At 48.5% G+C, this 15,062-nt stretch overlaps 1 protein-coding gene across 1 annotated transcript; it reads right to left on the reverse strand.

The window, feature by feature from the left end:
• Nucleotides 1–710: 710 nt before the first annotated feature.
• Nucleotides 711–14,962, reverse strand: TPD52L2 (tumor protein D52-like 2). Its single transcript, XM_008945165.1, has 8 exons — nt 14,822–14,962; nt 13,643–13,791; nt 12,615–12,674; nt 7,005–7,103; nt 3,103–3,132; nt 2,690–2,731; nt 998–1,046; nt 711–806 (listed from the first exon to the last, which is right to left on the reverse strand). Exons 1-8 carry the CDS (start codon nt 14,921–14,923, stop codon nt 711–713), a joined length of 627 nt encoding a protein of 208 aa, XP_008943413.1. The 5' UTR covers nt 14,924–14,962.
• Nucleotides 14,963–15,062: the final 100 nt, after the last annotated feature.

Below are 15,062 nucleotides of genomic sequence, written 5' to 3' on the forward strand. Positions count from 1 at the left end.
TGCCAAAGCTGCTTTTTTTTTTTTTTTCCTTTTTCTTTCTCCTTTTTATTTTTTTTTTTCTTTTTTAAGCTTTATTTCTTTAAAGTTCATTGCGTTTAAAAATAAAGATTTTTAGTTCTGTTAAAGCTAGAGCATTAGTGTAACAACGAGGCAGCTGCGAAGTGAAGTTTCCCTTTTGGGAGCCCAGAAGAAAAAAAACAAAACAAACAACAAACCACACTTCAACTGTTTGCCCCATTTTCCAGACTACTCCAACGAGAGCCAGAGAAAACAGTAATGGGAGAAGCCTGGGAGCTCAGGAGCCTGCCTAGAGAAGACAGCCAGGAGCCAGAGCTGATGACTGTGCACTTGACTTCTCCACTAACCACCCTCCTCAAGCTGCTCAGGGCAATGTATCCGTTTCAAGTTAGGTCAAAGAAGGGAAAAAAATGGGGATTTTTATCTATACCAGTGGCATTTCTGAGCTGCTTTAAGGAAACTCCACCTTACACGCTCTCCCAAAAGGACAGCAGTGATACATTTCATCTACAAACTTTAGTGTAAAATATTATTTGTGTACAAAACTTTGCATTCTCTTTATTTGACTTCGATCCAGCAGCAGTGTCTATGAATGGATGAAAGGATGATGGATCTCTCCAGCCTGGCTCTCAGCCCCGTCTTGGATCCGCACGTCGTTGCTGTGCTGAAGGTTTGGGACCCATAGTGTGGGTCTAGAATGGAGAGTTGTCTTGTGGGGGTTTCTCTCCAGCTCCCGAGGGGGAGTGCAGGCCCTCGGTGCTGTTCTCCCTGCTGCCCACCACTCTGGACTGAAAGGAGAGAAGAGAGTCGAGGTGACAAGAAACCAGCCCTGAGAACACCCAGTCACGTCCCCCTTGCCAAGAAGACCTCCTGTATCTGAGAGGCCTTTTGCCCAAATCCTAGTCTATGAGGAAAACATTGCAGAAATTAAAGCATGAGGCTTCACACTGCAGGTCTACCAGACAAAGCAAACTGTTACCTTTATGGTCCCAACTCGATCTTCAAATGACTTGAAGGTTGCAGAATTCCTTGAAGAAAGGAGAAGGAAAAAAAGGAAGAATCAAAGAACAAATCAAGACAATTTAATTCTTAACTCACTCAACCCATGTGGTGTGACTGGGCTCTCCGGCCACTCCCCACAACAACAGCAGCACCCAGCACACCCCCAGCTCCCCACAGCCTTGGGCACAGACCTCTGGGGTACCCCAGACACCAGCAACACATCCCAGCTGGGCAGGGAAACACTCACACCACGTGCAATTGCTCACACTAAAACGCTGAGGGAAATGAGACCCAGTTCATGAGGACACCAAGGCATGGTAAGAAGAGAAGAAACCCACTCTTAGCTTCACAAGGCTTCCCACTAAAAGCACAATGTCTTAAATAATGGAAAGGAAAAGCTGAAAAGGGTTTAAAACAAAGGCTTGTTCCCCATGTTACATCCTGCAGGCAGAAGGGGCAGGGCCAGGTGCCTGCACCTATGGGCAGCTTTATTACCCCAGGAGGGATCATCTGCATCAGGAAAGGCTCACAAAAACCAGAGTGTAATAAATTAATCAGAGGATTTCATCTCTGTAGCAAAGAAAACCAGGTCAGTTGTTTGACATCCTGACAAGCTTCTCTGCCTGCGAGGGGAGAGCTCTGGATGAGCAATCCCTCACAGTGAGCTGCTCCCCCGGGCCAGGCTGAGGGGGCACTGGGAGCACTGGGAGCTGACGAGCCCCAGCTCAGCTATTTCTGTGCCAAAGAACTGCTTCATGTTTGTGCCCCTAAAATAACCTCTGTCAATCTGGAATGAGGATGGAGCAGAGAGAGGGGTTCTGTAGGCTTCATAAAATCACAGAATCATTCGGGGTGGAGGAGACCTTTAAGGTCACAGAGTCCAACTGTCCCCCAGCACTGCCAGGTCCCCACTGCCCCGTGTCCCTCACACCACATCTCCACAGCTTGGAAACCCCTCCAGGGGTGGGGACTCCACCACTGCCCTGGGCAGCCTGGCACAGCCCTGGGCAACCCTCCAGGGCAAGAAATTGTTCCTCAGGGACAACTGAAACCTCCCAGGGGTAGCATGAGGCCCTTTCCTCTTGTCCTGTCCCTTGTCCCTTGGGAGCAGAGCCCGACCCCCCCCTGGCTCCAGGCTCCTGTCAGGAGCTGTGCAGAGCCAGAAGGTCTCCCCTGAGCCTCCTTTGCTCCAGGCTCAGCACCCCCAGCTCCCTCAGCTGCTCCTCCCCACACTTGGGCTCTAGGTCCCTCATCCAGCCCTGGCCATCATTCCTCCTGCCAGGAGATCACCACCTAATGCACCAGAGCAGGCCAAGAGGCCACTGAGCTCCCCGGCTGGAGACAGAGGGTTCAAGTCAGGATCTGCCAGGGCCTTAGCAGTGACCAGCTGTAATCCCTGCCCTCCGGGGACTCCTGAAAGCTGCAAATTCAACCCAGACTTTGGTCCAGTTGCAACACAGCACTTAAGAACAGCAGAGGTGCTAAGAACCATCACGTGAGGCCAGGCTATAAAACCCCCCTTGACTTATTCACACCACAGGACCTGGCGAGCCCCCACTGAGCCCGGGCTGCTGAGGAAGGGAACCAGTTGTACAAATGAGAACAAAAACCCCCAAAAGGATGGAGTCAGGCAGCCTCTCCCCCCAGCCCGGGGTGTTTGCTACATTACCTCATGGCTGGCATACTTATCGAGTGGCGAATGGAGTAGCTGCTACCCAGGAAGCATTCAGAACAAGGAGGAGAAAAGTTAAATGACAATTGGACACCATTCCCCTGGTCCTTCAGTTCCTCCTCTCCCCACACAGGCTGCTGGGGACAACCGCAGCGCCAGGAGCCAGGCCCCTCTTCCCACATTTCACACAGACAGCCCACAGCTTAAATTTCCCAGAGGTTTTAGCACGAGTCTTTAACTGCACACTGTGACTGTGCTGCAGAAGTCAATGGCAGGGCACTGGCTCCTGGTAGTTTGCTCAGTCTGTGGCAAAAGGGGGAGCAAGGCTTAAACCATCACCTCCCCCTTTGGCATCTGCATGGGCCTGGCAGAGAGGCAAACACTTTTTAGAGCCTTGAAGAGTGTCTTACCTAAAGGAATTGGAGAAGGGGTGAGCCCTGGGAGAGGCCACGAGCAGCAGAGAGAAAAGGGAAGCAACAGTCAGACACTTGTGCAGATCTCAACATTAAATGCAGGGTGGGTAAGGAGGGACGTGGTCATGGGATCACGGGACAGCAGAGTCCCAGGAGGAAGCCTCTCAAAATAAATGTCATAAGCAAGGAGGAAAGAGTTACTTTTCATTATCTCAAGCCAAGCTAAGACGTTTTTCTGAGAACAGCAACTTAGAGCCAGGGTGCTGGGGCGGGAGAGGAGTGGGTGTGCAACAACAACAACAACAAACATTTCACTTACCCCTCTCCATTGCTTTCATGCAACTTATGTATTTTTTTTTAGAGTATGTTCTCCTAGACTGAGGCCTTTACTAGGCACTAATTTGGTGAAGATACCTCCTTCCCCCACCACAACAAGCTCCCATACAAAGACAGCATTGCTGGGACCTCTGGTTGAGGACTTCTGTAACAGGAACCTGCAAAGGATACCTGCACCTCATCTCGCCAAGCCTGCAGACTTCAGAGTTACAGCTCAGAGAACAAACGTGTCTCAGCATAATACAGATAACAGGATCTGCAGGAAAGGGATCACGTTTGTCCCATAACCTGGTTGCCCATTTTTAGGTCTCAAGGCAAACGCTCCCCCAGCAGGTGACCAGATTTCCATGTGTGATTTTGTGATGCAGCAGCATCTCTCTAGTCTGAAATAACAGACCCAGGTTTCCTACTTCCACTAGTAAGGACACCAGGATGCTCTAAAAGAGCTTCTCCTACCAGAAGCAGTGTTTTATTCCACTTCAATGGAGTTTTTGTCTCTGCAGGAGGCAACAGTTGGCAAGTTGGATCTGGAGAACCTGGCGAGGAGTACAAGGGCTTTTCCCCACAGCCCAGGTGAAGATGTTGGGCTTTGTGGTTTCATTTCCCCATGCAGCCCTGCCAGCTCTTTGGCAGGGTGCACCCCTCAGAATGCTGTCTTTGCATGCCAAATAAATTAACTTCCTACTTACTCTTGCTTAGAGGAGAACACAGGTCACACATGCCCATGCCCCACACTACTCTCTGTAATACTACAAGCACTGGTCTGTCTGCTCAGCATCTTGGCCTGGAACTGGCAATAGCCCTTCTCCTTCCATAAGGGTTTCAAGTTTACATAAATTCAGAAATCTGCAGGCACTTTTGGGGATCAAACCACCATTTCCTAACAGATTTACTTGTAGTATCATGTAGAGGAGCCCACTACACCAGACAACGTGACGGGGGACAGAGGAGCACAGAGCAAGCTGGCACCACCCAGGAGAAAACACTTTCCATCCTGCAGTTTACTGGGGCCAGTAAAATGCAGGAACAGAGCATTTAAAAGCCAATTTACTTCTTAACTGCAAGCAGAGATAACAGAAAAAGCTGAACTGGCCAAGGTTTGAAAAAATCCCACTAATTGAGCTACATTTTCTCTCCCTGAAGCAATCTTAAAACAGCATCAACACACTCAGCACAGTTACTACATTAACACAATATTTCCTTGCAACCCACACCTGTAACATTTAAGATGTTTTTAGCCCAGAATACAGCAATCCTGAAGATTTAGCCCTGGGACACATAACTTTTATTTCAGAGTATTTTTTAAATGGAATTAGGACTACACCCTCCATGTCTGGAGGTGTCTGTCCCATTCATCACTCCTCCCTCACATTTATCAGCCAGTGAGGGCTGACTAAACAAGGAAATCCCTTCTGTTATCTCCACGCTTCCAGTGGTGGCAAATAAACCTGCTTTACAAGTGAATTTGTAGTGTAAGAGGGGAAAAAAAGAAAGCACAGCAACAGAGGTTGCAGAGTAGGCTACGAGGCCCTTGGCAGAGATCCTCTCAGAAGGGATCACAACACCACGACAGACTTCACTCCTCATCAGCTCTGATCACATATCAGAACCCCAGAGTTTCACCCAGCAAGGGTGGAAAGTGGGGCAGTTCCTGCAGAAACTTATGCTCAGAGAGAAACTTTGCTCAGGATCAAAAATATCAAGACTTGAGTCCAGCACAGGAGGCAGAAGTCTGTTTATAGAGGCAGAGAAAAAGTGAAAGCCTCAAAAAAATAACAGTAAATCATTACTGTGTTCCCCCACAGGGCCACACAGACAAAGCAAACCCTGCTGAAATAACTTTGGCAGGGATCCTCAAGCAATAAGATAGAGGCCACCCCTATTTCATAACACATCCCCCAAGGTATCAGCTATAAAAAGGAATGCAGATGTTTAAATGGGTGATTAAAGCTGAGCAATGCCAGTGCTGCAAAGCCCAGCTGACTACCCAGGAACTTTTCTCTAGGACTCTGTCAGGGCAGCTCTGGCACCCACAGGACTGGGCACACTCAGCCCCACATCCCCTCCCTGCTCCTGGGATGGCACAAACATCCCTGCAGCTGCGTGGGGAACTGGATTTTCCCTCCCAAAGGGCAACAGGCAGGCAAAAAGCCTCTCAAAACTGCTTCTTCTGGTGGCAACACGGGTTCAGGAGCTCCCAGTTTGGTCCAAACAGCAGCCAGTGCTTTGCCACGAGAGCCTGAGCAGACTGCAGGAGTCAGGCACTCAGTGACTTCACTGGCCAGTTTAGCTCAGGGTGTTGCCACCACGTCTTGCCCCAGTGTCTGTGACTGCATGTAAATCTTCCTGCAGACTAGGTAGTTTCCAGGAAAAAAAAAAGTTACAACTTGAATACTGGAAAGGGAAGGAAGCCAGCCAGTTCTCTGCCAAATTCAGAGCAGTGAGCTAATGAAAACAGCAAAAATCACCCTCCAGGAACACAGCAAATAACTCACAGAGGACAGAACTAGAATCAATCAGTGCTATGTGATCAGAGGCCAACGAGTTCTTACCACTTGGATACTCCCAGCCACAGTGGAATAGGAAATTCCCTACAAAGAATGACAGCTCCCCATTCAATCCAAGGTTTTGGTATATCACAGCAAACACAACAACACTTCTTTACTAGCACAGACAGGTTGTATATTCAGAATTAGCTCTCAATTCCAAGAAAAATGGGGTCAAGGTATTCTGTGGGGAAAAAAACTGGACACGGCCATTAAGGGGGAAGCAACTGTCAGCTTAAATTTCTGAAGATCAGGTAAATTACCAGTTCTAACCTTGAACTTTTTACAGCTGAGAAACTCACAGAGCAAGAACCTCAGCCAAGGGAAGCAGCCCTCCACATCCCAATTCAGAGAGGTTTGAATCTGCAGTCACTTCAGCAGGCATCAGGAATCTCAATAACCACCAACCACAAGAAGAAATTTCTCTTCTCATGATCTACTGAATCCATTCCTGCCTTCTGATCCAGGTGACAGAGCTGTGCCTGGAAGGCACGCTGCCCTTCTCTGCAGAAAGCTGACACAGGGACCTGGAAACTGCATGAAATACAGCTTCCAGACTTTTTATGCCCCATTTTAAAGCACAGGAGTGACAATCCCTTTCTAATCCTAAACAGTAACACTGAAAACACCCCTCTGTAATTCAGTAATGAATGGAGAAGGTAAACTTTAATACTAGTTTCTTAGATATGACACAAAAGCTGCAGTGAAGCCATATGACAGTTAAAGGGGAAGGTTGCTAAAAATGTTCTGTCAGTTCTCCTAACCCAAGTGAAACTTAGATGCCTTAGAACAGGTTTTATCCCACCAACAAGTCTTTAATAAACATTTAATCTGCCCTAAACAATGAGGTACAGGGCCACCCAGAAGAAAGTCCATCAACAGCAGTGTGCTGCCAACTGAGCAGAAAAACAGAGAAAAAAGCCTGGTTATTGTCTAAAGCCTCACTGCTTGTTTGAAACCAAGATCAAAGCACCAGAGTGCAAAACAGAAATCTTACCTCATGTCACCAAGTTTAAAAAATCGTCAAGTCTCCTGCTGAGAACAGAGCCCACGTTAGAAAGGGCTGCTGAGGTCTTCTGTCCTGCCTGGGAAAGGGTTTCCTGGGTCTTCTTGTAACTAAACAGAAGAAAACATCACAAATTGAACTCATGGGCAGGATCTGACAGCAAGATGCATTGTCCCCTGCCCCCAGTTTGAAGAAGGAGCCCATGTTAAAGGCAAGAAGCTACGTTAGGGAGCTGCACTCACCTCACCAAGAGCCCTGCATACATAAAAAGCCTTTAAGTTTTACAACACCAAGTTTTATTAACTTTTCTATACACTCCCTTTGCCATTTTCACCATATGTTCTTAGATCTGACAAACATTTACCTAAAAAAAAAGCCCCAAACCAAACCAAATTTTCCAATGGAAACTCTAACACCACAGCACTGTATTTTATTTGCTCTACAATTATCTTTCAGTTTCCTTGAGAAATGAAGTTCAGGGACTGATTCCATAACACCCTTTGCAGCCCTGAGGAGGTTACAGAGTGTGTTGTAGCGTTAGGTTGTGGAGGGGAGAAGCAAGACCAATGTCCCTGAATGGAAAAGCAGGGGAGGAATCAGCATCACCTCTACAACCTGCAGTTCAGAAATAAACTGGTAAAGAAGTTTCCTATCAGTTACCATTAACCACAACACATCTGACAGCTTCTCTTTGTCTGCTGGTTACACTGGAGTTTATCCCAGAGCTGGAGAAGACAGGCACTTGAGAACCTTTGTTTCCTTCAGATGTTCTCAGGAACAAACATTCTTTGAGCTGCTTTCATGCATCCTCTCTAAGCTACTCCAGTTAGTGATGAACATCTAGATTTATGGCATTATTCAAATTTTAAGATCAGAGTTGGGCTGGAAAACAAGTTCAATAATTTAAGCCAAGTTTTCTCATTTCAAATCTTTCAGCTTGAGATGATTTTTTTGCCTGACTGGGATATTTAGGAGAAGGGCTTTATGAAGAGCCTGGCACGCTCTCTCATGCCTGAGCTCCCAGAACTACAAGCACCATGATGACAGCTGACTTATTTACATCCCATTCTCTCCAGAAAGAACTGCAGCAGACAGCACCACAGCACCTGAATTACAACGTGTTGGTTTGTGGGCTGTGGGCTGTAACAGGCAAAAAAACAAAGCCCCAAGTATTTCTGAATCTGGAATGTACATGAGGCTTGTGCAGAACAGGCCAAAACCACACCAGCCTTCCCACCCTGAAAGAAAATCCTGATAACCTACACATTGTTCAGAGTAATTGCCCTTAATTCAGGGCCTCCAGAAGAACCTGAGCGTGCCCCAACAGCAAGGCCTCAACACCATTTCTCCACAGCAACATCTTTTGCAAGAAGTCCCCATTTCAGGACAATTTAGGAGTGGACTACTTGGCCCTTACCCGTGCCTTCTTATCACAACAGCTGTTTGAACCCCAGGCCAAGGCTGCCCTGGCAGAGGGGGATCTCAGTCCCTGCCAGCAGCAGCCAGGCCCCCCCTGGGTGACTGAGCCCTGCCACAGGATTGCTTTGCAGGGGCCCAGGAGAGGCACCGATGAGCCCGTGCTCGCCGTGCTGACTCTGCACCTGCCTGGCACTCCCCAGGCTCACAGGGCACCACGCACACGCTGCAGGCTCACAGCTCTGATGTTTTCCCCCAGCAGATCAAGGCCAGAGGAGCCCCAGCCGTGTTCTCCACACGACAGCAGTGGCCTTAAGCTAACCAAAGACCTGGCGCCCCAGCGCGGCTCCCGCTGCCCCAGCGTGCTCCTCCACGATGCCAACACAACTGCTTGTGCTGGCAGTCATCCAGCCCAGGGTAACGATCTGGCTGAAATAGAAACTTGGAAGAACAAAAAAACCCACCAGGCAGGGGCAGGCAGGTCAGCTCTCCAGCCTGGCCCTGCACGCACAGCTCCCACGGACACCCCTCCGCTGCTGCGGCGCAGGAGGCAGAGCCAGGGAAGCAGAGCTGAGATGAGAAGCTCTCTACCCCAGAACTGCCACCAGACACATGTGGAGCTGCATCTGTGACAACCAGGGATCAGGTTATACAAGACTTTAATGCAACTTAACAATGCCCAGCCCTGACCTAGAAGTTGCAGCCACTCTCCTGCAGGAGACACAGCCAGGTTTACACAGCTTTATGTTCACAATCGCTCACGTTCTTCCCTTAGCACCAGTACAAACACAGCACAACAACCTAAATCTAAGAGTAACAAGACTGAGCTCTAACACCTTGCTCTCTTAACAGGCAATTGGCTGCAGCAGAAGCTGCAGGAATGATCTCTGCCCTGTGGCATTCAAATATTTCATTGCGTTTCATCGGCACTCAGCTCTGAGATCCCCTCTGCTCCCATAAACCCTGGCAGGGAGGAGCCAGGCCCAGCACCCTCAAATCCTCCTTCACCCACCAGGACCAGCTTCCTCTCAGTGCTCTCATCCACCAACCACCATTTGTGCAGCCTGGCTCAGCACACAAACCATCCAATTCAGTTTGCGTCCTGGTTTCAGTGAAACTGGAGCTAGGGACAGCCTGGGCTGATTTCTACCCTCCTCTGCACAGCCTGGGCTGATTTCCACCCTGCCTCTGCACTGCCTGCAGAAGGCAAGTGTGTGGCCAGGACTGGAACTCCCAGGAATTCTGCACTGCACCCTAAGGTCACCAGTTAGGCCCATTCCCAGTTCAGACAGGATGCTTATTAGCTGTGACACACAGAGCTCACAAACAGGACGGAGGATGCATTTGCATAAAAAGCCCCAAAACCTATGAACAAAACCTCATCCTTGGATTTCTTGATCATGACTCTTCCCACTTTAGAGGGAGGAAATGGAAATCGATTGTTTTCTGGATCACTGCTGGAATCCTGCCCCTCAATCCCCTTCACCTCTCCATTTTAATCAGCTTCTGCCTCGCTGGTGTGAACTGTCACACCGTCCAGTGCCAAGGCGAGCAGGAAACAAGCCTGCCCCAGCTATTCAGGCCTGAAGTGCTGTACAAAAGAGGCTTCCGCCACATGGCTGCCTCTTATCAAGCCCAAGGAAACAGACACAAGGAGAAGTTTTCAGTTCCAGCAGGCACACCCAGGGAGGAACTCCAACTGAAGAGAGCCAGGGCCAGGCACGCTGTCAGCGGGCGTAAACACCAGGGTCACTCTAGGGAGCGAGTGGAATGGTGACAATTTACATCTTCACCCAGGAAACGTGCACAGAACACTGACAGCAGACTTGTCTACTCAAAAGGTTTTTGTCTGATACTCCTATTTTTTTAATCTCAGCTCAACTTTCACCTATCTTAGGAAGAAAACCTTCTATTCACACACGCTGCCAGTAACAAGCCAGCTCCGAGGGCTGTTTTTCATGCCCAGCCCAGGAACAGGAGAAGCTGCCCTACCCAAGACTGGCCTTACCATGGTTTAAATCCTTAAATCAGCTCAGAAACCCTGACACCACCTGCCTGCTCCTGCCCCATCACCACAGAGGACTCCCCACCACGCTGTGGGAGAGATGCAGCGAGAGGGACAAGGGGCAACTTCCACAACATGCTGCCATGAGTTACTCCAGATAAGAACTTCATTTCAGACAGCTAATAAAAACATGGCCAAGAGACCTTCACAGCCAACAGCTGGGGTGTAACCACTGGGAGGTTTAAGCTGTTTGTGTCCATTTGGAGCCCCCAACATGACCGAGCAGCTGCCTTGGACACTCCAGCTCTGTCCTCACCAGGTACCACGGCAAGAAAAGGTCCTGCACCCCACAGAGCACGAGATGAGGAACAAGGAGAGGTCACTGTGGCTATTCCACAGCTGAAGATACAGGGATCAGCTACCCAGAGGCTCCAGCCAGTTCTCCCCTGAGAGCAGGCAGGTATTTGAAGACCATCACTTGGACCACCAGGAAATCATTCCAACACCAACCCGAAGACAAGCTCCCTCTCCCAGAAGAGGCATTTATTGGGTTAAAAACACTGAAAGCTAGAGAACAGAAACGTTTCACTAGATCTAGTCAAAGCAGAGGACTGGGAGCAGAGGCACAGGAGGTTAGTGGCAGCAGACTGTCCCCAAAGCTTTTGTTAGCACTGCAGGTTAAGACACTCACGCTTCTGATTGAGTTAATTTTTCATTCCAGTCCTCCAGTGTGCTGCTGGCTGAAAGATATCTACAAACACAATGGAGGTTAGACACGGTGCCCAGCCTCACAACAGAGGCTTCTTTTGATACTTTCCACGTTATTAGAGTCTTTTTACACTTACAGTACCACAGGGTTTATTTCTCCTTCCCCTCTGCTAGAGCCAGAAGGAAGAGAGCTGTCCTTTGAGAGGCACAGAGCCACCTAAGCCCCAGTTTCTTCCTCATTAAGCACCATCAAACACTGAGCACAAAGAAACAAGGCCTGCAGTTCAGAGGTGTCAGGAATTCAAAGACTTTGCATCCTCTGCTCCCTCCCTCCGTGGCTGCCACGTATGAAAAGCAGAGCAGTGAACCGAGCTCAAGGTCCAACCCATCTGGCTGCCACACCCCGAGCTGTGTCCTACCCACACAGCATCACCTGGGCAAATCTAACTCGCTGATCTTTAGAAACTGAGTTTCTCTAGGTAGAAAGGGTACCTTAGGGGTTGTGAGAATTAGCTCTACTGGAATTACAGAACAACACAGAAGTGCTCAGAGGAGGTGATGTTTCATGGGCAGTTCACATCACCCCGAGGTGCAACTCTCCCCAGTTAGACCAGTACCTTGTTGCCTAACAACACGATGCTTCCAACTCAGGTTCTCCTCTTAGCTAAATAATCATTTCCTTCCAAGCAAGACACAGAAGGGAAAGAATCTTCAGTGCAGAAAACACTGAAGGTGTCCCTCACGTCCAGCTATGCAGCAGGAGTCAAAATGATTCATGTCTAATAGAGAGGAGTTCTCCATAGAATGAAGGTCTAATATAATTAAACAATACATTCTAAAGAGAAAAGTAGCCAGATGTTCTTTGTCTGCATTTGGCACCTGCCTGTATAAGCAGCAAACACTAAAATTCATGGCTTTCTGGTGCTGACATCAGTAAAAAAGGTTCACATAGCTCAGTGCAGAAAAGCCACTGCAGGCAGCATTCAAAAGCTAACACACAAATTTGCATTTGCACAGCCCCTACTTCCAGCTACAGGTAAAAGCTTCCAGTGCCTTCTCCCCTGCACAGAGAGGCAGTAACTGAACTGATTCCTGCCACATCCCACGAGGAAAAGAGAAACAGTGTCACTGTAGAGACAGAGCTTCACTGTTAAGGCACCCCCTCACAACAGACTAACCTCCCAATGACCAGCTAAAGGGAAACTGTGGTTGATTTTTCTTTTCTTTTAAAAATAAAAAAAAAGTGGTCTGGTAACTGATTGGAATTTTCCTTCTGCAACAGCAAGATCGGGAGAGAGATAACAGCAACATTTACTCATCTCCTCTGCAACTGAGGGGTGCTTAGAGCTGGAGGCCAGGCATGAAGCTGCTGCCCCTCCTGCTCCACCACATCTCCAGCTCCCACTCAACCCCCACGGCCTGCGAGGACAAGCAGCAGCACAAACTGGGGAAGGCAGCAAGGGGGTGTTGCTGAGGAGCCCGAGGCACTCACAAGTCAGACTGTGTCACTTTGTCATTCCACTCTCCAAGTTTCTCAGATGTTTTCACATAACTAGAAACAGAAAGTGTTAATGAATATAGATTTAATATTCATTTTTGAGAAGACAATGACACATTTCAGTGACCATAACAGAAATCAGGCAAGGACGTAGGAGGGAAGATGAAGAAAAGGGAAAGGATCAACAGTGAGATGAACAGCTCAATGATCTGCTCTGTGGCAGCACTGGCAGCAACTCCAAATTCCAGTAGGTAACAGGAGACTGAATGTTTCCATGGGCACAACTGCAGGGCCAAACTTATCCCTTGGACTCCCCTCGTGGCACTGCCAGCACTGCTGTGGCCATTCCCTTAATGCCTGGTCAGGACCAATTTCAGACCTCCTTTGGGCAGAGGTGACCATGTATCACACTAACATTAGGGATTTTTTTCCTAGGAAGTGCAGAGTTTTTAATTCAAGCTACACAACTAAGTTCATAGCTTCTGAACCAGCACTGTGCAGCAGAGCTTTGAAGCTTCTCGTGCTTCTCACTGAGCCTGAGTTCAGAACAAGCTAGCAGCTGTCTGTGTCTCAAGAATGGGGCAAAAATCATAGAATCATGGAATTAAAGAATGGGCAAAAACAGCCAAACTGAACTGATATTTATAGGGTGATCTAGAGCTCTAAACATGCTGGAAAAGGGCACCCAGCAACAATTGACCCAGCTCACAGATATGAAAGCTCTTTTTTATGCTGGCATGAACTGATGTGGAAGGGCAATGAATTTTTAAGTGCCTTTTACTCTATATACCCACCAGAGCAAAAGCCTCCAGCTGCTGTTGACCCAGATCACAGATATAAAAGTTCTTTTTTATGCTGGCATGAAGACACTGATGTGGAAGTGCAATGAATTTTTAAGTGCCTTTTACTCTATATACCCACCAGAGCAAAAGCCTCCAGCTGCTGGAAGAGCCCTGGAACATGTTCCTGGGAAATGATGAGGACAGAGTCACACAATAAGGTGCAGCACAAGCAACACTTACGCGTTGGAGACCTGGACGTCGTGCCAGCTCTTGGACAGGTTCTGCTTTAACCCATCCAAGGGAGTCAGCCCCAGCTTCCTCTTCAGCTCTCCACAGTGCCTCTCTTTAGCAGCCAGAACTTGCCTGAGGGTACCAATTTCTTCTTCAACCTTAGAGCAAGGTAGAGGTTTGTCTTAAATGACAGTGCAGCAAAATTCTGAAAATTCAACCAACTTTCTACCTCCCTCAAAACTAGCAACGTGAAGCTAAAGGATTGGCAGGTGCAGAACAATTCAGCTGAATGTGAAGGGTGATGCCTACAGCTCAGACTCCAGTGGGAAAAACATCCACTCAAGCCACTCTACTGGAGACTTAATGGTGCCAAGATTAACAGAACTTCCTAGCTCTGTAATTTCAACAGCAGACAACAATCCGTTCCAAAACTTATTAACTAAGCTCTTATGATTTTTTTCCTCTGATATGATTAAAGGAAAGAGTTTCTCCTCAGAGATCTTTCTTACAACATTTTCAAGGTACTCTGGAGTTGTTTCTGGGCAGAGTGGGTCGATTTCTACTCTACCTGCAGCCCCCCAAGGTCTGTGTGACCACCCAGGGCAGCAAGTCCTCCCTTGCTAAAGCTTGCAAGTCCAAGAACCACCACGAGATTCCTCAATGAAAGACAGAAAACAGAAGCACAGCTGCAATCAGCTTCAGACAGAAGTTATAAACTCATCTGTAAAACCCAAAGGGTGCTCAAAATTTAAGATATTATAAGCTCTCAGCTCTTCCAAAGCATATAGGCACCAGAAATAGTTGCCTATAAAGTGCAATAAATATTTAAGGAGAAAAGGCAGAAAAAGAAAGCACGTTAAGTGCTCCATTGTTTGAGCTTCCCAAGGAAAAATTAGGGTTTTTTTGCATACCACTTGCCTAAAGTGTTTTCTTGCTTCAGATGGAGCTAAAAGTCCATATTAAGCTCACAGCATCAAAGCAACTTATTTCCTCAGAGCTCTAAATTAAGTCATTCTGGGAAGAGTCCGAATACACCACAGCATCTGAAGTACCAGCCAGCTCTGTGCATCCTCCTTTGGACCTCAGCTCACCCTTAACACAAAACCCTTCAAAACCCACCCCACCTGCTCTCGCTCCTCCCGAGGAGGACACAACCGGGGCCACACACGGCCGCCGGCGCCCCGTTACCTTGGCGAGCTCGGATCTCAGCTCCTCCTCCTCGGCAAGGGTCAGTCCCTCGGGCGCGGGGGTCCTGCCCGAGGCCGCGCCGTCCACGGGCACGTCGGTCATGGCGTCGGCCAGCAGACCTTTGTTGGGAGAGTTAAGGTTGATATCTGTCGCGGACAAGGAGCAGAGGGCACACGCAGTGAGCGGGCGGCGAGCCGGGCGCGTCCCGTGCGAAGCGGGGCCCTCGGCGGGCAAGGGCGGA

This window comes from Merops nubicus, unplaced genomic scaffold, assembly GCF_000691845.1.
Source record: "Merops nubicus isolate BGI_N331 unplaced genomic scaffold, ASM69184v1 scaffold11618, whole genome shotgun sequence".
Lineage (NCBI taxonomy): Eukaryota > Metazoa > Chordata > Aves > Coraciiformes > Meropidae > Merops > Merops nubicus.